General features: G+C 35.0%; 1 protein-coding gene across 3 annotated transcripts in view; it reads right to left on the bottom strand.

Annotated features, from left to right (window-relative positions):
- Positions 1-239: 239 nt before the first annotated feature.
- The window catches only part of KHDRBS2 (KH RNA binding domain containing, signal transduction associated 2), a 591,427-nt gene continuing 565,050 nt past the window's right edge, over positions 240-26,616 (bottom strand). For all 3 annotated transcript variants that reach the window (XR_002733824.1, XM_023222978.1, XM_023222979.1), the window contains 2 exons: positions 18,183-18,241; positions 240-1,347 (listed from right to left, as the gene is read on the bottom strand). Coding sequence is in view for 2 of the 3 variants with exons in the window: in XM_023222978.1 (XP_023078746.1) it covers positions 1,250-1,347; positions 18,183-18,241 (157 nt within the window). In the remaining variant the exon portion in view is untranslated. The remainder of the gene's footprint in view (positions 1,348-18,182; positions 18,242-26,616) is intronic.

Raw genomic sequence — 26,616 nt, 5'->3', positions numbered from 1 at the left:
TACGCAAATGAAGTCCACGCACTCCTTTGAGTGAAAACAATAAAGTGAATCTACGCAATGCTTACATGTTGGATGGGATATTTAATGTGCGGGGAAACTCAAAGGTTGAAGAACTAGGCATTTAGACAGTGGTAAGTGGTAATCTTACCTCTTTATACTCCATTACTCTTTCTCACGAGAGACATGCTAATGCAAACAAGTCAATCAGAATTTGTGTTTAGCAAGATAAAGCTTAGAGGATAGTTTAAAATCCATTTATTATTCTAAATCCATTTTTTTCCATTAACATGTTATACATTAGTGTTTACTAACCATGATTCATGTAACAGTTTAGTTTGTTAACTTTTAAATTATTTAACAACCATAAATTATTAATACATTTTTAAGTATTACACAAATATCTTAAAACAGGCTTGGGTTCATTTTTGTAATTTTTAAATAGAAAACAGTTTAGGCATCTCTTGAAGAAGAAATAAAGCAGGCATTTAAAGCTAGAAAACAAGTAATTCCAAATTTAGTTTTTACAAAAGTTTTCAGCTTTATTGACAAATTATGGCAAACATATTTGACAAATTGTGGTTTCCTATTTAGAGAAGCTTACACATGGAACTTTATGTGTGTGTGTTTTTTTTCTTTTTTAACAAATACAGGTTAAAACACTGAACAAATTCAGTTAGCTACATACATACAGTAGCTGCTTGTTTTCAACCCCATTAAAACAGCATTTAAAATTAAATTTACAAACTTAATATCGAACATCTTTGTCTAACTAACAGATATTAAAAGACAGGTTAAAACATCTTATCTACAACTTTATTATCAGCTAGTTCAAAAATCATATTACAGTCTTTTAGCAACCCTAAACAAAGTTTCTGCTAGTTGGTTAAGACTCAAAATCTGTTAACAGATTCATGCTTTTTCTCAAAAAAAAAAAAAAGAAAAAAAAGAAAAAAAAAGATTACACACAACAATGAAAAACAACCAAGAGAATATCATCCTACTGAGAGGTTTATAGACTATGCTTGCCAATGTCTTTTTCAGTCTGCTTTGTAAAATAATACTAATGTCAATGTCACGCCAACAGTATAGAGGGAAATACAAGAAATATATGGGAGTAATCATGAGCAGTTATCCCTAGAATAGAAAACAACAAACAAAAAAAAGGACTATTACTTGTCTTGTTGCTGTTTATGTGGAGACCACAGGCTATGAATTGTCTTTGAGGTGAGGTCACAGGTGGGAAGGACCTTCAATATCTACCATAGGGGTGTTCCCTGTATCCCCCTCTTGCTGACCTCGGCGGTGGTGCCTTCAAGCTAGAGCGGGTTGTGGCCCATTCTTCTGGTGCTGTGAAAAAGAGAAAGACAGTAACACACACATGACTTCACAGTTACTAAAAATTAGTCATTTAAGATACAATAGTTGACTGAGAAAAAGAAAACAAAAGATCTCAACACTGAACGCTAAAGCCTATTTTTTTCCACATCGTAAGACTATCAAAAATGTGTATATAAATGGTACCGTGTATTGATTATGTGTTAGATTTAAATGCCACAAAATAGAAAGAGGAGTATTAGTGTAAACCCCTGCCCACAAAATCTTTTTACACAGAATTCTTAAAAATAAATAAATAAATCGGATATCAAACCAGTAGTCCTTAGCCCTTGAATAACTTGAGAATCACCTGGAAATATTAAACAATCACAATAAAAGATAACTAATGCCTGTTCTCTGTCCCCTAAATCTACTGATTAGAAAAATCTATGGGCTGGGACCTAGGGTTTGGTATTCAGATACTCCCCAGATGATAGTTACATAGTCCAGGGTTGAGATCCATTGGACTAAATTGTAGAGAGAAAGTGAGAGACTGGCCGGGCGCGGTGGCTCAAGCCTGTAATCCCAGCACTTTGGGAGGCCGAGACGGGTGGATCACGAGGTCAGGAGATCGAGACAATCCTGGCTAACACGGTGAAACCCCGTCTCTACTGAAAATACAAACAATTAGCCGGGCGAGGTGGCGGTGCCTGTAGTCCCAGCTACTCGGGAGGCTGAGGAAGGAGAATGGCCTAAGCCCGGGAGGCGGAGCTTGCAGTGAGCTGAGATCCCGCCACTGCACTCCAGCCTGGGCGACAGAGCAAGACTCTGTCTCAAAAAAAAAAAAAAAAAAAAAAGAAGAAAGTGAGAGATAAGCAGAAGATAGAGTAGAAAAAAACCTTAAGCAGCAAAATCAGTAAACAAAACAAAACACAAAGATATCACTTTTTCCAAGTAAACAATTCAGTAAATAAAGAAGTATTAGTACACCAGGAAAACTCCATTTACCTGCTAATTTTGGCTAGGTTCCAAAACATTGAGAGTAATAGAAATCTATTATTCCAAAAGAGCAAGAAAGAAGCAACCAAGCTTTTGAGTACTGTGGAAAATAGCTATTGTAAAATCTGTGTCCCCAGAAAAGAAATGCAATTATTCTTTAAAAGAACTCAATGTTGGCTATATGGTAACATTTTATATGATTCCAGCCACTAGGTTATTTTGGTCTTTCAATCAGAATTTAGTTCCTCATCAAGAGCATATTTCAAGCATGGGTGTGTAAAACGAGGTATGGACAAAGGGAAGAAGGTTACTAGAGACATATAGATATTGATAACTGATATATAAAATAATGGAAATATTAACTGGTAAATAATTGCAGATTGAGGTCAACTTAGGTAGGGCATTTGCCCCTAGATCATCTGATCATAAGAATTAGTTGAGAAAGATTACTAGAAAAGCATACAAAATTTCAATTGTACTCATTATAATATAGAGCAAATGAAAACAATCTACTATGTAGAAAAATGATCAAAAGTTTATCATTGTTGGAAAAAATGGCACTTAAGTGGACAAATATTAGTTTTTTTGAGAATATTCTCACCAGGGAATTATTATTACAACTGATACCTGATAATAAACAAACAAACAAATCTCTTTTACTATTTAGTATTTTATTTCAGTATGTAATAGGATATAAAATAGGAGTAAGAAACGAAATGAACACAACAAATGTTGCCGTTGCTCAAAATATAGGTTTACCTGGATCAGAGGTTGGCTTACTCTGGCCTGTGAACCAAATTTGGCCAGCTTATTGTTTCATAAATAGTTTTACTGGAACACAGGCATGCTATTTATTTACATATTGTCTATTGCTGCTTTCACGATACAAAGGAAAAGTTGAGTAATTGTGACAGAGATTATACTGCTTGAAAAGCCTAAAATATTTATACTCTGGGCTTTTACAGAAAAGTTTTACAGATTCCTGCTCTAGACCATGTTGCTTTTGGTAGGAAAATGCAGATGTTGGTCTTTCTGTTGTAATCTTTTGAGGGCAGGAATTTATCCCCAAACCATTTGACTTTATCAACATAAAAATGAAAAGAATTCCATGTATTTGCTTGACTGGAACTAAATAAAACTGTTTTTGGTGTACTCATAGGGAAAACACATTCAGCATGTGCAAGCTTGAAAGTACCTACTTAGCCTTATGTAAAATGAGTATTTACACCATGTTCATGAGATAATCCAGGCTATATCATTGTTTTTGTCTTCTGATGGTAAAATGTATCCCAGTTTATTATGAGATACCAATTTATTATGGGATATTACTGGAGCAAAAAGAATGTACTACTTTTTGCTCCAATTATCCTAGAGTGTTAGAAATCCCTGGGTTTCACTCTACAGGATTTAAGAGCTGAGATAATAGAGGCTTCAAGTTTTCCCAGGAAATAGAAGTCCCAGGTCCTTTTTTAGATTCTGAATGTTCCTGAAAAATAGCTGAACAATCATGAGCAGAGTGACAGAACACTTGTCACATACACTCCCAGATTTTTTCAGAATTTTAAATTGACATAAACCTAGGAACTTGCTACAGAGGACATAAGTGTTTAATAACTACTCATCAACTTGGCTTCAGTTGACTTTTTCTAAGTCTCTAGGGCAGTTAATTGACGAGCTAAAACTCTTCATGTCTTAAATGTTAGCCAACATTAGAATAGGGACTGTCGCTATCCACTGTTGCTTCCCCAGTGCCTGGGAGAAATGCAATGCCTCATTAGGGCTGAAGCAGTAAAAGGTTACATGAAAGAAAGCGTGGATGAATGAAGAAAGGAACTATGCAGAAAGTTCCAGTGATAATTCAAAAAAACAGAAACAGCTGAGAAAGAAGCTTAACATTTATTTTTAAAACTCTTTAATTAGAAATCTTATATATTTGTTATAGAGTTAAAAATCAGACTTCTTACTCAAAAGGGTTAGTTATCTAAGTATCAAAAATATTTCACTATTGAATTCAATGAAGTAATAGTAGTGGGACCCCGTTACAAAAAAGTAGAAAAACATCATATTTCATGGCACAAAAATGTGCTCTTTCATAATGCTGTGCTTCTATGTGAATTAATACTATGCTCTTTCCTCCTTGCTCAAGGGTAGGAAAATGGAAATTATTGTTAGTTCATGATACTTGTAACTGGAAAAGTAAATCGCCAGCCAAAGTGATTTCCTACTCAGGCGAAAGTAAGTTTCTAATCGTCCAAGATTCCATACCATTAGCAGAGGAAATTAAGGACTTATTTCACTTAATTCAGACCTTGCTTCCATTGTTTACATGTTCTTGGTAACAATAGCAAAGAGAGATCAGGAAAAATATTATTTTTATTTGCGTCCATCTTTATCTTTCCTAATATCAGAATGTTTATATATAGCTACAGATTTACAATTGCCACATAATAATGCACGCCAGTTTTTCTTAGTGAAAATACGTTCTTTGGATTGCGATTGGAGAGTACTGACCCAATGAATGTTTTTCCAATGCCACCATATAGTGCATCCTTGAACTTTATATGGTCGGCCAAGCCCCTCATTGTTCACCAGTGATATTTAAGCCTCTGGATTTCTTTACTGCCAGTACCACAGATAGAAGGGATTCTAACCTGAGTCCCATGGAATCTTGAGCATGGAAGAGGCCCAAACATAGGGAGAGACAAATCATGACTGGGTTCCTCATGATGGAGTTTCTCTGAAATTTGAAGTTACAAAGACCCACCAATGAACTTAGAATTTATCTGTCCTCTTGGGTCTCTTAGTAGACAAGAAGATTCTAAATATTTTAAGCCTTCCTATGAATTTTAGAGTCCTGTTTTTTTCTAGTCCCATGGTGTGTTCTAAGATGTCATTTAAAAAACTCACTGTGATAGTAACAAACCTACACACTGTGCACATGTACCCTAGAACATAAAGTATAATAAAATAAATAAATAAATAAAATGATTAAAATTAAAAAAAACTCACTGCATCCAATGAAATTTAGAAATTTATCCTTTGGGGAAATGATAAAAGAAGTAAGATTCTGTCAATATCAGGATCACTGTCACATGAGAAGCACTGGCTAGGCTATGAATTAATCTAATAACAAATTCCTCCTCAAAAAAGGTACGACATAACTATCTGCCAAATTAAAATTATGGAATGGGTTACATAACTGTGAATCTGAAAATAGCAAATCAGGACATGAGAAACAGAAGTTCAGTGACTTGATCCAATTGCCACCCTTTCTTGGCTTCCAATTCAGGCTTAAAGTATCATATATTATAAGAAATATGGGATAAATTTATATTTATTATACGAATAATAAAGCATCACTAAATACATTTTTCATTTATTGAAGATCTCTGATATGCTAGTTACTAAACTATGTCCTGCATATAAGGACAGTTGAAGGGGCCCTTAAAAGACACAGGAAAAAACTAACATGAAATTTCATAGATTATAACACAATTTTAATTGATGTTTTAAGAAAATGCTGCGGAAAGCACAGGGAAGGGAGGTCTAACTTTCATCATTCAGCTGAACTTGTATTGAACTCTCACATTTAATCATCTCAAAGAAGGGATTTTCTGAGCAAATATACTCAGTAAGAACATGGGTGCTGTTTAACTTATCTAAGAGAATTCACTTTCTTTAAAGACTTTCCTGTGTTAACTATTCTGTATTATCTGGCCTTGCTTCTAAACTGGACTCTAAGAGCTATGAGAGGACATATCGTCTACAGTGGTAGACACTGAATAAAAACAAATAAGAATATTTGTAAGTTGTATATAAATAAATGGTGCTACTAAATAAAAAAGGGGTTTCAAACCAATTATGCAAAATAAGTAAAACAGAACTTTTCAAAAAGGCATTGTTAGCAATTAGGTTGTCGTGTTGCATGTATATAGTATATGTCAATATTTCTTTCAAAAGTTCTGTTTTTTATTAACTTAGGCTACTATTTTACCCAGCGAATCAGGTTTTACAGACTGCCTAGAGTGCATCTCTATTTCATGGTAGTCAGCATCACTGAGGAACATTTGACTTTGATAGAAGAGTATAAATTACCTAGGTAACTCTTGTGCATTAAATATTACTGTGACTTCAAAAGTTTCTGTATCTCAAATACTGTGCGAAATGAGGCCTATTAAGTGCTGTGCATTTGTCAATGTGTTCTTATTTCTGCAGTGGGACTAGGTACCTTGGGGAGCATTCACAGTGGGAAAGAAAAATCTGGATGATTTTTAAAGTTGCAAAACTGCATTCTCTGATAGTTCCAGAGATACTGAGGTAGTTGGGAAAAACATGAAGTATAGGAACGAGGGGGCAATTCAGGAAAAGCTGGCATTATTTAAGTATCTGGAAAGCAAACTTTTAATGTTTATGTTTCAGGAAGTAGTTTTAAAACACCATCTAAGAGGAAATTAATTTTAGAGATCAGTTCAGAAAGGATAAAGGAAATCATGGAGCTTACTGAGTGCAGTCATGATACTCTTATTTTGCTATCTTAGATAGCTATTTGTCTGTATATCTGAAATATGGAAAAAAATCTTTAAAAAAGCTTGTTAAACCCACAGCAAAAAGAAGGAAGTTCATGCTATTTATTTTTGGTACACTGTAAATCAATATGCAAAAATCACAACTAAAGTAGGAAACTTAACTTAGTCTCTATCATTACAAACCGCTAGTGTTTTTGCTTTGCAAATCATATAATGGCATTATGACATGGTTGATTAAAATTCACCCTGGCTTTGAGCCACTCAGTTTGTTCATCTCAGCTAAGTTTCTGATGTTTCTAAGGAGTATTATTCTATTTGAAAGCACCTTATACAATATTTATGGGTTGTTTTGAGGCTATTTAGTCCCAAAGAATATGTTAGTTTAGATGTTTTACTATTGTTGCAACTCACTATTAAGATAGCATCCATTTTATTTACTTAATGTTTAAACAACTATCATATTTAAAAAACCCTCACTATTATCACAACTTTGAAGGGCCTATCACAGCGCTAGGTATTTTGTGTATATTATTAGCAAATATCACACTTTTCCTACAAGGTAGCTGTTAACACTACCTTTTTTTAAAGATGAAGAAACTATGGCTCAGAAAGTTTAGTTGTTGGGAAGATACAGAATTTTTGTCTCTAACTGTCTCACCATCTATCCACCAATGCTTTCTCTTTTTCCTCTTTTTTTCCCCTAGAAAACAAGACTTAATTTATTTTACTTCCCTTGAATTATACAATAATTAGTGTTGATTTCAACAACAATTAATTAGCCAAATGAATGAAACGGTAGTTATAATTTTGTTAGCAAGAATGTGGGCCGCTTCAACTGCATTTGTGAAGGTGCAAATCCAAAGTGGAATATGGAGTTCTTTGCACTGCTCTGAGCATTTTAAAATATTAATGGAAATTTGGAACTGAGTGGCCCAACCATTTCAACTGTACAACGTGTATACCCACTATTTTTAATTATATAGTTGATTATTTTAAGATGCAGAGGGTAACAGAAGAGGGAGAAATATGGGTGCCAGTATCTCTTTTCACAGATGAACACGATGCATTAGGTTCCAACAAGAAGGATTGATAACTTTGAGTTCATCATCATTTATCCTCTCAGAAAATTCAAGCAGCTTCTGGGAAGCATTTACAGCTTTTATCACTCTTTCAAATTTTTAATCAGATGTCCTCTGTTAGAAAAAATGTATCACTTGGGATAATCCATTTAGAGAGTAACAAAGGACTTAGCCTTTCTATGAACTCCATTCTCAACCCTAAAATCTTACCATGCACATGGCAAGCACTCAGTAATTATTTACTGAATAAATTTAGTTATATTAAAATATTTTGCATCTTCCTTTCAGACTCATAGGCTTCCCTCAGATGGATTCCTTCACTTTTGAATGGTAGTTCCCAGAGTCTTACAGCTGATCTGCATTTGCGTTATTGTTCTGCCTCTTTCTTGTTGAAAGATTCCTTTCAACAGTCTTAAAACCATTTTTTAAACTTTTCTGTATTTTTATATTATTGTGCTTAACATCTCCAATTTACTTCATGTGTATACCTAATTTCCATATTATAACCTGGTTTCACAATTTTATCTTCTGTGCCTAAGCTTAGTTGGTTTGAATTACTGCTATATTCTAATTGTGAACTCAAGGAAGGTTAAAAAAAATGCCTGACAAACTTCAGGTTGCGCCAAGAACAATATTCCAGGTAGTTTTGCATGTAATGCATAATTTTTACCAGCTTCTGTTTTCCCAGGTGAGGCCACTGTGATTTGCAATATTAGAAAGAATCCCCATAATTCAAACTCCTTGGTGGTAGTGGTGGTGTTTTCAAATTGCCTATTCAGTTCTAGTCCCTATCCTACACATTATTGTATTTAAAAAGTTGACTCAATCTGTACCATTTTATTTCTAATTATCATCCATTAATAATTGAAAATTATATATGTCATTAAAATTTAAACATTTTATTCTTGGCTCTGCTGTATAGTATCCTGCAGCTGTAGAATAATACAGGCCAGTGGTTCTTAATATTTTTAAATAAGTATGTACCTATTTTATTGCTATAGAGTTAAGAACTCATTTAAATAAACAGGAGACAAAGAAGCTAGCTAGAGAAAGGATTTTCAAAATGGAAGGTACAGAAAAAATGGTGAATGATAATTGGAAACAATGTAGAAGGTTATCTGACTAGAGTCTAAAACACACTTTCATTATTATCAGATAAAATCCCGAATCATCCAAAAGACGGTGGAATTCAGCTAGAGACTTTTTGAAATGCACATAAGGAGTTTATAATATGAAGAATAATAGAAGGGAGAATAAAAATAGTGATATAAAGTAATACGGTATAATTCTCTTCTCAAAGAATTTCAATACTCCCTTTAACTCAGTAAAGAAGGTAGGCATGGTGACAGAGCTTCATAGACAGAGATTAAATTTGTAGTTGCCTGATAGTCTCACTCCCCCTACATTCTTCATTTCTCTGCCTAAGAACAGAAATAGCCAAAGTTACAGCAATTAGAAAAAATCAGGTTTTCAGCTCTACAAATGTTAATATTTCTGCATGACCTACTCTAAGTGCCTGTGCTTATACCACAGTGTGCCTTTCCCTGCTTTTCCAGGTTGTTAAATGGCTCCCACCACTTGTGAAAGATCTTAGATAGTGTTTGTCCCTGGTTACGGGGAGGTAAGCTCTAAATCTTAAAATTTCCCTAGTGATTGGAGTGTCTTTGTTATACATGGTGAGCCCCTTCAACCACACCTTATAGTTTATACTAAGAAGATGATTCAAGATGGCAATGGTCATGCCTGGAAGACTAACCATAATATTAGAGAGTTGGGGCTTTGGCCTACGTGATAGCAGCCCAACCTGAGGAGTGGAGAAGGCTGGATATTGATATGATTTAATCCATCATGTCTATAAAATGAAACTATAATAAAATGTCTGGACACTGAGACTCCTGTGAGCTTCCCTGGTTAGCAATACTTCTATATTTTATTACATAGTGACGTGCCAGGAGGGTAATGTGGCTCAGCAGCTGTCAGAACCTTTATGTTTGGGATCCTCTCAGACTTTGCTCTTGCCTTATGTGTCTCTCTCTTTGACTGGTTTTGATTTGTACCCTTTTGCTCTGATAAAACTATAATTGTAAGTATAGCACTTTCCTTGGTCCTTTGAGTTGTTCTGAAAAATTATTAAACTTGAGAAGACAGTGGGAACTCCTGAATTTGTAGCCAGCCGGTCAGAAGCGAGAGTAGCCTGGAGTCCCCCAAACTTGTGAGTGATGTATGAAGTAGAATTTCGTGGAAACTTTGTGGAAAACCGTGCCCTTACTTTGCAAAGTTTGGCCTATCTATGGGCATCCCCTTTGTCTCTTTGCTTGCTCTCTTTAGTCTTCTCAGAAGCCTAAATCTTAGCTCTTGGCCCATGATTGAACCTATCTGTGCCAGAACTTCTGGATGCCAAAATACCCTTGAGTTATCTGTCTATTATGGGCTGCTGCACTCCCCTGAGTCTGAGGGAGCTTCTCCTGGGATCTTCCTGGACAATTGCAAGCTTCAGAGAGATTGATCTAACTATTTTAGTTGTTGTCTTTGTTCGCTTATTTTCTGGCGTATCTTGTTACCCACAGAACTAAAGGTTTGATAAGGTACCAGTACGGTTAAGACGTTTGTTCAATACAAGAAGACACCGATTGTAAGTCATATATACATGTATATATACAGATATACATAGATACATATATATTTGCAGTGTTGGGATGAATCCCTGTAATTCAAACTCCTTGGAGGTGGCAATGGTGTTTTTAAAATGCCTATTCTGTTTTAGTTCAGAGCATTTAACAATATTCTATTCCAAAATATTTAGCAAATATGCCGTCATTCAATAAATTATGATGTTTGATAAATCAAGTGTAGCACATTTATTTTAGACCAACGTATTTAGTCTTTTTTTTCTTTTATCCATGCTCTCTTTTAATAAACATAAAAAATCTCAAATTCTGGAAATTCCGTAAAGATTTTCTAAGGTGGCATATCCCAGGATATATTTTTTTTCTTAGCTGACATACTTCCATGTGGGCAAAATTTTTTCCCCAGGTTTATATTTTGTATTCTGTACTTTGTGTTTTATAAACAATTCATTTTTCCTATATTCTACATATAAATCTATATCATCTTGAATATACTTTCCCAAGAGTTCGACAATAAGTCACTCAACTCTCCCATCCCTCTTAGTCAAAATGATTGTGCCATTAACTCAGCAGAAAAGAAAGTGATTAAAAAAATAAAAACACCTTTCCTATGGCTTGTTTTATTGTCTCAACAAGAGCGTTGTTAAATGCATGTGGACTGTAATTTTTTGTTGACTCTATCTGTTGGGTAAATTTTTTTAAAAAGTCAAGGTTGAGATTTAACTGTTCAACACACAATTCTTCCAAAAGGTAGTTACTTACGTTTATTACTACTTAAACTTTTACAGTTTTCATAAAGTGGACTTAAAATATCAGGTGCTCTAACATAATGTTTGATTACAAAATACCCAGTGTTATAAAAGGAGCCTGCATATAAGTTGTGTATCACCTTCAAGAATGCAAATGACTGGCATAGTATGGCCATTCATCTTTTCAGTAGTCATGAGAAGCAGATACTGATGGGGGGGAAAAAAGGGCTTCAAGTATAATTTGGTCTTATTACTGTGAGAGAAATTATAAAGATAGTTATCAAAAAATGGATATTACAAATTAAGATCATAGGATCCTTCTAATGTGCCCCCATGCATGTGGCTATCTAAAACTTATTCTCAACCTTAGCTTACAGTAGAACCACCCATGAAGCTTTTAAATAATTCTGATGGCTAGTTCTCATCTCCAAAGATTGTGACAGATCCAGTCTGGGGTGGAAACTGAAAGTTGGTATTTTTTTCAAAGTTCAACAGGTGATCCTAAAATGTGTAATCACGGTTAATAATCTCTGAGACACTCAAAAGCAGGTTTTTGTCTCACCTAAAACTGTTGGATTAAGGAGTGCATTATTCAAAACAAAATTGAAACTGTAAATACTTTGAACCTAAAATAAGCAATACAAGCAGTGATGTAGTGGTGCACTGCTCTTTTTCATTGTTTCTTGCCTAGGCAACATGCTCTGCATTTGTTACCAAGGCTAATTGGATTAGATATCAATCTAATGGTAACCACTGAAATAGCAAAAAGGGAAAGCTAATTTTAAAATTAATTTCACAAATGAATTTTAAAATACTTTAGAAGCATTATTTCACTAGGCCTTCTTCCTTTTAATTACAAATAAAGTTTAAAAATCTATATGAAAAGTAAAGCACAGTGATATTTTTCCCCATAACCTATTATGTAATAACTTTAATACATCTCAGAAAAAATAAATTATTTGCATATATTATTTTTAAATGACTGATAAATTATTGCCAATATTAAGAAATCTCATTTCCATTTCTGAGTCAATTTTCCAAAATGTATATTCTATTTACTATTAAAAACAGTCTTTGTTCTTGAATTAAATGGCTGGCACAACTGCCAGTTAGTTTCATTTTCCTTTGCTGTTTTCACAGATTAATCAATGCAGGGCTTATTTTCACACTGGGAAAATAATCATTACCGCTCCTCAACACAAAATGAATACATTTGTGTTCCACAATTGACTTGAAGTGAGGCACTCAAATGCCCTAGAATATGGCACAAAATTTCTTTTTGCTTTCATTCATTTCAAGATAGTGTATTAATATTATCCTCCTTGCTTCCACACAGCTGTCATCTAAAATGCCACTAAAGAATGGATGCATAGTTAGCTCTTCAGTTCATACATTAAATACATTTTAATAAATAGCTCTTTTCTCAGAGAAAAGAATATTGGTGTCCATTCTTAGCTATCAGTCTCAGAGAGAACTTAGAGGGTATTTCTTATGTGAAGCATTGCTTAGCCAAGCTAATGTAGGCACTGTATTTAAAATACAGCCTTAATGAATTATTAGCCATTCTGACTCATCTGAAACAATCATAGTGATTCTGATAAATTAAGAAATATTTTTAAAATGCAGAAACTGATTTGGAATTCCTGGAAGTCAAATATTCATGCTCCAAAAACAAATTCAAGTTATCAGAAATGTAATATCTAAATGTTAATAGTAACCAACTTAAAATCAATTAAATATTTAATGAATACCAATGGATTAAACATTAATATTTATAATGAACAAGATAATTATATTTTAATAAAATTCATTCATGATTTTAATATTTAAATGTTATATTTACATTATGAGCAAGATAGTTTAATACTTAATATTAAATTATCTGCAAATATCCTGAAAAATTTAACTGTGATAAAACCTAAAATAATACATTATTTTCTGAAAGTCAACATATTTATTATTTCAGTGACAAAATATAGGCCCCAAAGAGACAAATACAATTTCAGTTTTCATACACAAAACATAATGTATGAAGATTCAGAATGAAGTGTCCCACTGAAGGACTGAATTTTTATTTCTGTGGGCTTATTTCACATCATTTCTAAACGAGAAGCTCGATCTCTGAGTCTTTGGAATGCAGAACCCTGTCATTTGGGAGAGCATTCCTTCTTCCCCTCCCAGTGCCTTCACTTGACCTCACAGTTCTTCCTGCCAATGTGAGCTGGAAAGGAAGGTGCCTGGGACAGCTGACTCTGAGACTCCTCACATAACTCTCCAAGTCTAGGGGGTTGCCAGGAATCTAAACATTGAGGCTACTGGTTTTGTAAAAATGCAGACATTCCATTGGAATTTAGTATCAGTACCCATGATACAACCACAATGTAACAGAGAGGAGTTACAGATTCAGATCAGAAGTAAATGAATAGCTGGAGATATGAGATTTACATTTTAGAATAGCCATTATTGATTTAAAAGACTGTGTACCATTGATTAGAGATAAGCTATAAATAGATAATAGTTAATATATAAAGTATGAACAGTTAATAAAAACAATCAATCAATATTTGACTTGCGTGGGTCCTCAAATCACTGCTCATCATCTGTATTTACATTTTATCATCTGCCTATTTGGATATTTTATTATAAGCAACTTATCACCAACTACCTAATACCTAATATCAGACTACATAATACCTGATGCCACAATCTGAGTGCACATAATGCATATTAATTTAATTGGGCTGCAAGGTTATACTGTTGAGCTCTTACTATTCCTTGTCCTCTTACTTTGTCCTTGCTGCATTGCCTGTATTATTATAATTATTACAAGAAGATTCTCAAAATTCAAATCTCATGACCATATGGATCTATAACAAGTACTTTATTTTTTGGTTATGCAAAAAGAGGAATGAAATTTAGTTAGTAAAATAGGTAAATACACGTTATTAGGTAAAAATTGCTGCCTAATTAATATCTTCCTTATTATGTTCAGACAGTCAAATCCGTTTCTAAATTTTCCCTATTACTTTATTATGAAGAATTTATTGACTACTTTCTATATGCAGAAAATTTCTGGTTGGTAAGTGGTAATTTGGCCCAGAATGAAATTTAGTGCTTATGGGTAGTTAGTTCTCCTAAAGTAAAGTGGATCACTTCTTTCTAGACTTTGCTAGAGCAGGAGAACCAGACTACAAAGAAAGTACAATATAAGACGTGGGATTATAGAGGTGAGCCCTGGCCCTCCAGACCATAGCCCTTGCATCTCCATTAACAGGCTTGAGAAGCAAGTTTGTATTTACACACTTTTTCCAATAGCATTACATAGTATTGACATTTCAAAATGTAAATAATTCAGAAATAGAAATCTCATCTCTTATCACCAGATATCATCAAATTTATCCTTTCCATTTATCTCAGTGCATGTAATTCTGTAAAGCTCATGAGCATGATTTTCCTCAAATTGATGTATCAAGTGTAAAAAATGATTGTATTTTGCAAGTAAAAGTTCGATTTTTCCAGAAACGACTACTTACAAATAAGAATATGCCTTCTCATCAGAACGTAAGTTTCTTTTTTTTTTTTGAGACAGAGTCTTGCTCTGTCACCCAGGCTGGAGTGCAGTGGCCGGATCTCAGCTCACTGCAAGCTCCACCTCCCGGGTTTACGCCATTCTCCTGCCTCAGCCTCCCAAGTACCTGGGACTACAGGCGCCCGCCACCTCGCCCAGCTAGTTTTTTTGTATTTTTAGTAGAGGCGGGGTTTCACCGTGTTAGCCAGCATGGTCTTGATCTCCTGACCTCGTGATCCGCCCGTCTCGGCCTCCCAAAGTGCTGGGATTACAGGCTTGAGCCACCGCGCCCGGCTAGAACGTAAGTTTCAAGAGATTGTTCACTACAATATCTCCAAGATTGAGATCAATGGCTTACATGTGTTAGCCATTAAGTAAATATCTGTTAAATGAGTAATGTTCTCTCAACTTGTATAAAATTATTACATAAAATGGTTTAAAATCTGGTGCAGTTTTTTATCTGTAGGTGTAAGTTTCTCAACACTAAATATCAGAAACCAAGGAAGGACCATGTCCACCTTGTATATCATCATATTCTCAGAGACTAGCAATATCTATATGCAAATTTTCAATGAATTAAAGAAAGGCCCAGTTTGTGTCTTACTCATTGATCATCCTGAGTAACCAATTGTACACGGCATGTGGCCTGATTCCTATATGATCAAGAATGTGCTTGGAACAATAGAAATATAAGTATTGCTGTGTTGAACTCCAAGAGTGCTGCAGGGGCAGATGTAGAAGCTCTAAAATGCTAGGCAATCTTACACCTCAGCCTGGCTGGTCCCCTGCTGCGGCTTTGGAGACAGCCTAGGATTTGGATGCTAGTGTTTTTATTAAATACCATCTGATGCCTTTGATCCCTTCCTTCCAATGAGTGGAAATTATATAAGGAACAAAACTAAAGCTGTACTTCTTATGGCAGCTTTCCAACTGAGCCAGAACTGTGCAGACTTGTTCATCACGTATATTTCTGTGAAATACTTTCTGAAATTATGTTAATTTGTTTTGGAAAAGAGTTCTAGCTATATGACAGCAAAAGATTAAGTTAATTTGATTAGTGTTAGAGAAACTTGGATTTGGGAGTGAGCCTGGTGCTCATTTTGGATTATTTACTTCTTTTCCAGAATAATAGTATAAAAGATCTCCTTCCCCTTAAAATAGTGAAATAGCAAGTGATAGCATTTTGAGAAATCCAAATTTAGGAAGGAAGATTTAGGATTTAGGAAGGAAGCTGAACGACTTTCCTTTAAACAAACTCAGGTTTAGAGTACCACATCCTGTTCTTTTTACCAAGTCTACTGAACCCTGCTCCCGCCTCCTGACAAAATCAACAAACAAACAAACTCCCAAATAATCAGACACATTTGAATTCACATTCTTGTTCTGTCACTGGCAAATTGTTGAACTGAGGCAAGGTACTTAATGCTCTGAGTCTTAGTTTCTCATCTGAAAAATGCAGATGACAATATGAGTATGCATCCCAAAGCCTTATCTGTTTTCCATCCTTCTCTAGAGGATTCTAATGGGGATTAGAGTATACAAATAGATAGATGTATAATGTCTATAAGGATTACTTCTGCAATTGCTAATCCTCATTATAAAATGCTTAGTACAGAGCCATAATAGGTGCTTCATGTGTGGTAGCAGCAATTAATAGTATTTCAACCATTGATGAGAATATCAGAACAGAAGCTGAGCCTCACAGCCATACTCTCACATTGACTTCACCTTTGTTGTTCAGCTTCCTCATAAAAATGGGTATAAAGATACTTTATCTACGCACTTACTCCATGACCGTAGTCATAGTATTTCAATTTATTTTAAAGAAATAAATACAAAATATCTGTAACTAATTATCCCATGATTGGTTGGTGGTGGTGGCTTATTTTTCTCATCCTATTTCTGGGCTTGGCCTTGTGTTAGTTTATGACTGGTTTTAAGGAAGATATTCTTCTTCCTTTCCTCTCGACATCAGGACTTGCCTTTCCCAGCATGATATGAAGCCCCAAACACAGCAACAACCATTGTCTCCTTTATTTTTCCCCATAGAGAGGAATAAAATGAACATGGTACTATTTAATTTATTTATTTTTGTTAGAGACAGGGTCTCACTCTGTTGCCTAGACTGGAGTGCAGTGGCTATTTGCGGGCATGATTATTGCACAATTACAGCTTCAAACTTTTGGGCTGAAGCAATCCTCCTGCCTCAGTCTCTGGAGTAGCTAGGACTATAGTCATGCACCAATGCCAAGCAGCCTTGGTATTATTTTAATAAAAATTCAAGACTATAAATATTTATATGAGTGTCATTTTTTAAGGTGGGCAGCTAGTGATGCCATTTATTTATTTATTTACTTACTTACTTACTTACTTACTTACTTACTTACTTACTTACTTACTGAGACTGAGTCACGCTCTGTTGCCAGGCTGGAGTGCAGTGGCACAATCTCAGCTCACTGCAACCTCCGACTCCCTGGTTCAAGCTATTTTCCTGTCTCAATCTACCGAGTAGCTGGGATGAGAGGCATGCACCACAATGCCCAGCTAATTTGTTTTGCATTTTTAGTAGAGACGAGGTTTCACCATGTTGGCCAAGATGGTCTTGCTCTCCTGATCTCCTGATCTGCCTGCCTCGGCCTCCCAAAGTGCTGTGATTGCAGGCGTGAGCCACCGTGCCCGGGTACATATGTATTTTAAAGAATCACAAAGTACGTCTCAAAAATGATGTACTGTATTGATATGTCATAGGAATTCAATAGGTCTTAACTGAATATAATTATGATCAATTTTAAGTGGTATTTTAATTAAGGAATATATTTTTTAAATAAATTAGTTTTATAGACTGACATCCTTTATTGACTATCAATTTTTATGAGCCAAGCCTTATTTGGCTATGCATGCTAGAAAAATAACCTGCGAGTTATTTTATAATAACAATTTCTGCCCTTAAAGTTTGTAAATATTTTAAATGTGTATTACTCTGATGATCTTTTGACAGCAGAAAAGACACAATATTGTTGCCAAATCAATGAGTAGACAATGAACACAGTTAAACATACAAGACACTATTCAGAATGATCACTGCTGCTGTTGAAAATGATTTATGATTGTGATTAATTGCTTTTAAAATTTTGATCAAAATTGATCTGTCTAATTTTCTGGTACTAGCTGTGTAAGTCAAATCTCACTCTGGAATTACATAAATCAATTTAGTCTAAACTTCTGGAAAAACTAGGGGGAGAAAGATGGAAATAATTTTTGAGTTGTCAGTGACTGATGGATGTTCCGATTTCACAGTTTTAGTAAAGAAAAGGTCTTACCGTAGCTGTCATAGGCATCCTCACTTACTCCATGACCGTAGTCATAGTATTCAGGTACACTGCAACAAATTTAGACAGCAATCAATGTTACTGTAACCGGGAAAATCAACCCAGAAACTCATATGGAATTTGAAGGCAAAATGTGTGCTGAGGTAATATTCCAGGAACTTCAAGGCATAAAACACAATCCTAAATAAATCTTCAGTAAGAAAAACACAGGTTATTGACAAGGAGTGCTATGATGTTTTGTAATGCCACCTCAGTATTTCTTTATCTCTATCCTCCAATTTGATAAATCAAATTTCCCCTAAAACACAAGTATAACACTTCAAAATCTGTCAAGAAGAGAGTTATAAAAGGCCTATTTCCAAGAAAAAGTGCTCTCTAAGATGACAATCTGGTCAATCATGTATGGCTTTTAATGCTGTTATCTTAAGAAATATGCATCATTTTTTTTCACGTTGAAACACTAAACTATATTTATACTCCCCTCTATCCCTTTCACATCATGTCTGTGCACTCCCCAAATATATAAGCTATTTTGTTTCACTCGACATTTTACTAGATACCTCCACATTTCAATAACTGTCAACGGTGTTCTTCCTCCATTTCTTACTCAAAGGACACTCTCTCTCCGACCCACTCTGTTACCCCTTTACAATTGTCCTCATTGTTTCCTGCTGCATCCACTCCCCCCTCTAAGGCATGATGCCTACTAGCATTTCAAAGTCTTATGTGTTTCTTATCCGTAAAAAGCCCTCCCTCATCCACATAACTCCTTCTAGCAATTATCCCATTTCTTGAAAAGAAGTGACTCTACTCACTCTTTTCACTGACTCTTCTCCATAGGCATTTGAAGACGCTCAATCAGGCTGCCATTCCACTGCTCCACTGAAACAGCTCTTGACAAGATCTTAACATATTCACATTCAATGGCCAAGACTTAGTGTTCATTTTACTTTAGCACCATTTAACACGGTTGATTATTTCATGATTCTGCAAACACTTCACTTGCTTCTGAGATCTCCTCTTTCATGGGTCTTCAAGTGCACTTCATTTCTTCATTCTTCCCTGTGGTTACCTTCTCATTTTCCCAATCACCTATTCTTGGAGACCACTAGGGCTCAGTTGAATGTTTCTCTTTTCTATTCATACTTACTCCCTAGGCAGTCTCATCTAGTTCCTAATGTTCTATCTAGTAGCAAATTCACTTCGAATTGCAAAATATATCTGGAATCTGAACATGTCTAAATATATCCACAGCTATCACTGAGTTAAAGTTATTACTATCTCGCATTTAAATGAGAATGCTATCCTTCTAAGTGGTTTCTATGCACTGATTGCTCTGTTGTTATTATCTATGTAGTAGTCAAAGTCATTTTTATAGAAATAAGTTAGATCATATTAGCTCTCTACTCAAAAATTCATAAATAGCTTCCCATATTCTTTAGGAGAAAAATAAAAAATTCTTATTTTGCCTACAGCAGTTGCCCCCCCTAGAGTTTCTCAGACCTCATGCTCTAACACTTTCTCCTTGCTCACTCACCTTACTCAGGGGACATGGGCTCCTAGATGTTCTCTGAACACTACAAACACGTTACTATCTCAGGGCTTTTTCATTTGCTGTTTCTCCTACCTGAAACATGCTTTCTCTAAATGTCCAGTTGTCCCTTTCCTCATTCTTTCAGAGCTCACTCAAATGTCACTTATGAGAGGTTTCCCTGATCAATATATTTAGACCAGGGCCCACCCACACCTACCTTGCTTTGGTCACCTTAGCATTCATTGACCACTGCCATACATATTATACAAACACACACACAAATACCCGTTTGCTTATTTATTTATTGCCTATTCCCCACTTCTAGAATATAAACTTCTTGGTATAGAAAATTGGTCTCTCATTTATTCATTTGCTCTCGTTGCTCCAAGCAGATTTTCTAGAGCAATGTTTGGCACATAACAGCTGCTCAATGAATATTTATAGGACAATAGAATAAATTGCTCATAGGAAGCCCAGACACCATTTAATTGAGTAGCCTAATAAAACCATGTCACAATTTAAAAAGAATAACATGTAAAAGTGAAAATTAATTTAATTTAATTATTGGGCTAATTCATATGTTTTTAATCTTACTGAGGGATCTATAAATATTCATGATACATTCTATTTTCCTTCAAATACACTTCTTGGTTTAAAGTTAGATATCAATCATTGTCCCCCTATATAAATCTTAATTTATAAGTTATGTCAAGGTTACTAATTCATTTTAAGTGTATAAAAGTGTATCAAGACAATGGCTGAATATCAAAAACCAAATTGTATAAGGGCTGAGGGTAGGGGATAGATGTCAAAGGGTTAGGATGGAAGGAACGACAGAAGGGCCTAAAATTAGATGTTCTCTGAATGTGGTTATTATTATCCTGCAAAGCAATTCCATAGGTCTCATTATTTCAAGTACTTTTGATTTTATTGATAGTAAAGAAAGAGAAGAAAAAAAGAAAAGAAAAGTCTATATATCAGAGATAAAAAGAGGGGCAGAGAAAACTTTGGTCAACCTTATCTTCCTTGGAGGCAATTTATAATGCATGAACTTCAATATAAGTGTAAAGAATCTGAAAAAATGATTGCCTAGCTCAGCCCTCACTGCCCAACATGTTTACATTCAAACTGTCTAAAAAATTATGGTAATGTGTTCTCTACATCCTTCTAATGACTGGAGATTGCAGAAGGCTAATGGCATCGAGTGGAATCGGGATGAGTATCTCTTCTTTCACTTACTTGACATGATAGAAATGATGCAACCCAACTCAGAGTCCTCATATAGGTATAGCAAATTCCTGAGAGTTGGTAAATTGATTCCTTAAATGATTAAGAGGTGAACTTCATACGAAAATAATTTAACAACCAGTAGTCCCACTTATAGCAACATAGAGGAAAATGCTGGCATTGAGGGAAGCTTCTCCTTCCCTTGTCATCATCAATACATTTTCTGCGAGTAGGCCCCTGATCATGTTCCCCAAAGTGTGCTGTGTGAAGACCAGTAGCACTATAACAGCATTGCGTGGCATTAATATGTTTCTCACTTTTTATTTTAATTGTTAAGATAAGAGAGAGAAAAAGAACAGCAGTGGGAGAGAATATAAGGAAGCACAGTTATTGTCTATCATAAGTGATACATACACAGCAAGAGGGAATTTGAACTTTCAGAACTCTAAACAAGGGAGAACAGAACATACAAGATATTTGTAAAATAATGGAAGATAATGGAAAATGACGTATAATAATCAAAATGGACTCTGCCAAAGTCTGTACCTTAGATTATTAAAATATAACTTCTCATTTCTTCCACAGATAAATGTTTACTTGGACAAATGGCTGCACTAATAGTGAATACACCCTTTCAGCTAGATGTGCCCTCATGACTAAGTTAGGACACATGGGACGTCTGCAGAGATGGGAGTGGAAATCAATATCCTTTCCCATTTAAGAATAATCTCCTCATCCTGGGCTTGTGCACCTTTACCTTCTCAGTTGGTAGAAGGCATTCAAAGTGATGATCTAGTATCTACAATGCAAATAAAGACAATGCTTTAAGAAGCCATAAGATGCAATACAGGAGGTACCTCTGCCTCTAAAAGATCACATGGAGCAGTCTTTACACTACTGCTTGCCTCAGGGATTGTTAAGAGAAAAATACATTTTAAAAATATTATTTGAGTCACTGAATTTTGAGCCTCTGTTACAATAGAGTGTATGAACATAGAAATAACTATGTAGAAATGTGGAATTACCATTTAAATCTCAAACTATAGAGCATTAGCTTAGTAGGAGGATGGAGGGTGCAAAGAAAAAACACTTTAGGGTGGGAAACTGATGGCCCTTGTTATATACCATTGCCAGTGACAACTTGGAAAGCAGGCTATGGACCTGGATACACATTGCTAGAGAAAAATGTTGAACAAAGCCCAACTATTGGTGATCCTTGCTACTTTTTAGAAAGGTTTACAAATTATAAGAGTTCAAATAAGAATGGTCATTTTATAAGATGATATAAAAGTGAATAGAACTTTACTAAGAGAGGCTATCGTTTTCTGATTTATGTGTTAGTTCTATAATTTAAATTGATAGAAGGTTCAAAACTTTGAGGCTTAACAGGGTACAGTGAAGTTAGTTGCTTCTCTATTTCAATAGTAAGAGATAATATATGTTGCTCAAAGATGTCCTCACATCTTCCCATTGGACTTTGCTACCATATATGATCCCTAGAACAATCCTTAGGCTTCCAAACATACACCAGAAGAAAGCATGCTGCAAAAATTGTTAAGTTCCCAAGGAGGGCATACTCTACTGGATTAAGATACCGCCATGGATAAGTTCATTTATCCACTGGGATAAAGAAGATCCTTCCAGGATATCTGACTTGACTCCCAGAAAGGAGAACTGAGGTTGCCAGATGCCCTTATCAAAAAACAAAACAAAACATTTCACTGTTGTTTCTAGGTGTCTTTACCTCTTGGCAGGATTTTGCAACTGTTATCGCCCACTGAGTCTTATGTGTTTTCTTCTGTTTTTCTCATGATAGCTTCTATTGCAGTTATTCTGTTCCCCTTTGACCACTTAATATTGAGTGTTTTGTATGGGGAAGAAAGTTAAGAATAAGAAAGGTTGAGAATAAGAAAGATAATCTATCATTTTCAGGTTGCCAAATTGTAAAGAACTACATCAATACTTAATGTCGAGATCTGCATATTTTCCAGAGGTCCTGGATTTTGGACTGGTTGCAATAATTGGAATGAAACTTAGATTTTCTTTGTTGGGAAGAAAGTAGGTACTTTTTTTTTTAATAGAAAGAAAGATATTCACTCACATGTGGATGACTACAGCATTGGGCTATAGAAGACTTCTCATTTTTCCCCTCTATAACCAATTCATCCCTTATTCCATAGGAGATATTGATCAGCTCAAAACTACATTTTCTAGTCTCGTTTACCTTTGAGTGTCTATGTGCAGAGTGATGTTACTAATTTTTTATGACTTGCTTATCCTCTATTTCCTTTCAGTTTTCATGTAACTGGCTGGAAATGGCAATGACTAGAGTCACTTTGGACTCATGTTAATGATGGCTTCTCACTAGCCTGGATCCATGAATGATGCCATGGAGCACAGCCCACCTACCTGCCCTAGCCTATTATGTAGGAGAGATAAACCTTTCTACTGTTTGAGCCACTGCATTGTGAGACCTCCTTATTATGGAAGCTTAGTCCATATCCCAAAATAATATAGTTGGCAATTAACACAATCCCTTGAAGACTAACAGACATTCAGTAACATTTGCTGAATGAATGAATAAATTATTGAATTTTAAAGACTGAAGTTAGAGATCATTGTATTTGAACATGAATAATCTTAGAGCATTTTGAAGGAAATTTCTTTATAGAATTTTGTGTATGCTTCAGAAGGGATGTCCACTTATATTGACAGCAATTGGAACAGTAAAACAAAAACAACTCATTTCTTTTTTGATAAAAATAAAATTCAAATTAAAAGTAATATATTAATCTGCTATTGACTCCTGCCTCATTTACTCCACTTATTTACATACTAATTTATTTCATTATTTTTAATGTCTAAGGTCTAGAAGTCAAAAAGCCAAAATAGTGTGTAGAATTTTACTAATAATTAGATATATTTTGAGTCAATGCAGCTAACATGATATATCTTGATTTCAAGTATGTGCCAGTTCCTAGAAAAATTATATCTGCTATAACCACCAAAGTAATTAAGTTCCAAATCACTGATAATTGCCATAATTTTAATTAACAACTCCATAATTGTAACAGTGTGTTTAGAAACCTTAATCACTATATTTCTAGAATATAGAGTAATAGTGAATTAAAAATTAAATAACCAGGTTGTATTTATATAGAATTCATTTGTCTACATTTATTCCTATTTCAACATGATTAAAGAACATGATAAATGTGTAATAAAAATAGCAGCCTTCTGAAATAATGAAAAGAAGTATAGAGCTGACTTTTGCTAGTCAATGTCACATATTTTAAAAATTCATTTTATTATTTTATTGCACATATTTATGGTATAAACACAATCTTTTGATATACAAGGTGAAATGGTTACTATAATCAAGCCAATTAACCTATGTTAAAAAAATTATGAAACAACAATATGAAAATCACATGTGAAGGATATATAACTATCTAACTATTTTTAGCATTTAAGGGGGTATTCTTTTTTTTTTTTTTTTGAGACGGAGTCTCGCTCTGTTGCCCAGGCTGGAGTGCTCACTGCAAGCTCCGCCTCCTGGATTCACGCCATTCTCCTGCCTCAGCCTCCCGAGTAGCTGGGACTACAGACGCCCGGCACCTTGCCCGGCTAGTTTTTTGTATTTTTTAGTAGAGATGGGGTTTCACCGTGTTAGCCAGGATGGTCTCGATCTCCTGACCTCGTGATCCGCCCGTCTCGGCCTCCCAAAGTGCTGGGATTACAGGCTTGAGCCACCGTGCCCGGCCTTAAGGGGGTATTCTTAAATTTTGTTCTCATCAGCATTTACATTGAAACCTTATTATATTGTGCAATTATACTGTATTGTTAGAGATATTAGTCAAGCAAAGATAAATTTTCAGCCAGGTCTCCATCCTCAAATTGCAAATTGATAGTGCCTTTATTTTTATATCCACTTATGTTTCTATCAAATTCTTCTATTAAGCTTCCTAAAGCTCCATGAAAGGCTATTAAAAAACATTAAAGCTACTGTGTAGATGAATGAGTATAACACACATGTAGATATATCAACTCTCACCACCAACCACAACCCCCTCTTAATGTCATTCAGGGTATTCACTAAACACTGCTAGATTGAAGGAATGGGAAATAGCCCAAAATAGCTCACAAAATAGTTCAAGACTCCACAACTTCCATCCACATCTCAGTACTGTTGTATTATCTGCTAATTATGATTATTATACTGAATCTTCCCTTGGAGGAGAAAATCTATTATTCCCAGTACTGAAGGTGAAGTTAACCAACAGTTCACCTTCATGCCTATGGTGGGAAACCTATACCTATGGAATGCTTATATTGGAAGACCTACTTGCAGGTAGGTTTTAAAGATGATTTTCATTTGTCTATTCCTTCTAGAGAAAGTCCTACCTTCTCATAGAAACTAGCTGCATGTGTTTCTCCCACCTTCACCTATCCCAACACATTCTTTCATTTTCATCATCCCTAACCATACAAAGTAATAGTATAATGACCATAAAACAAAAACAAATGGCTAGTAGCTACATATAGATACATTCAGTCTATTTTGTAAAACACTAAACATCAAATAAACGGGGCTGAAAAGGGCTTCATGGAAATTAGTCTAATAGAAAAGCCATTAAACAAGTGTTAAGGAGTGCCTCATTCCTTCTTTTTGTTGTTGCTGTTGTTCATCATATATGGAAACCCTAAAAATAAGTAGAAATTTCCTGAGTGAGATGGAATGAAGAAGCCTTATGGTAGCGGGTCAGCACCAGCCAAGTCCCAGAGGCAAGAAAAAGTGTGCCCTCAGCAGCTACTTTGCTGGAGTGACCGCATGTCAGTATCAGGGAGAGAGGGGCTCAATCTTCAATCTCAAGACATATACAGGGACCAAATCTTGAAGGACCTTGTCTTAACATGGTAAGCAGCTTGGATTTTTATATTAAAATCCATTGAAAACAATGAAGGATTTAAGAGGGAAGCATGATTATATTTTGGCTTAAACAGGTCACTCTGCGGGCAGTGTCTTTCTTTTTGGATGCTGTGTCATCAACACCTGGCACATTATTCAACACATAGTAGATGCTCTACAAATATTTATTGTGTAAATAAATGTATAAGCAAATCATTGTAGCATGAATAATTTTCACAATTGATCTCTGCTTTGTGTTTTTACACCTATAATTCCTTTGTATTCATGAACTTGGGCTTTTTTGTTAAATTAAAACGTGAGAAAATCGACATATTAAGATAAATGATTTGTGAACACAATTTATAATATCTCAGGTCATTAGATGCTACATTTAGGATCCACCATTAAAACTGCTAAATGTATTTTTATTACAACTTTGCAGGATAATTCTGGGCTAACTTCAATCATCAACTCAAAAGCATTTTGAAAGGTTTGTAAAATCTGATATTTTGGAGGTCCAAACTCAAATGCATAGGTTATTAAGAAGCAGGATTTGCTTAATTCTCTTTTTGCCAAAATTTTAATAACATCTTCAGTGAAAGACAGAGCCTACATCCATTATATGCTAATTCCTAATTGATTTAAATATTTTCTACTCCCTACCCCTCTATCATCTGATTTCTACAGTCAAGAATTTTAAAGTAAGAGAGGGCCTTAAACAACAAATTAAACAATCTGTCTCTTTAACATTCTTC

The sequence above is a fragment of the Piliocolobus tephrosceles genome, chromosome 5 (assembly GCF_002776525.5).
Source record: "Piliocolobus tephrosceles isolate RC106 chromosome 5, ASM277652v3, whole genome shotgun sequence".
In the NCBI taxonomy this organism is placed as follows: Eukaryota; Metazoa; Chordata; class Mammalia; order Primates; family Cercopithecidae; genus Piliocolobus; species Piliocolobus tephrosceles.
Note: the sequence above shows the minus strand (reverse complement) of the source record. Positions and strands in the feature narration are given on the sequence as shown.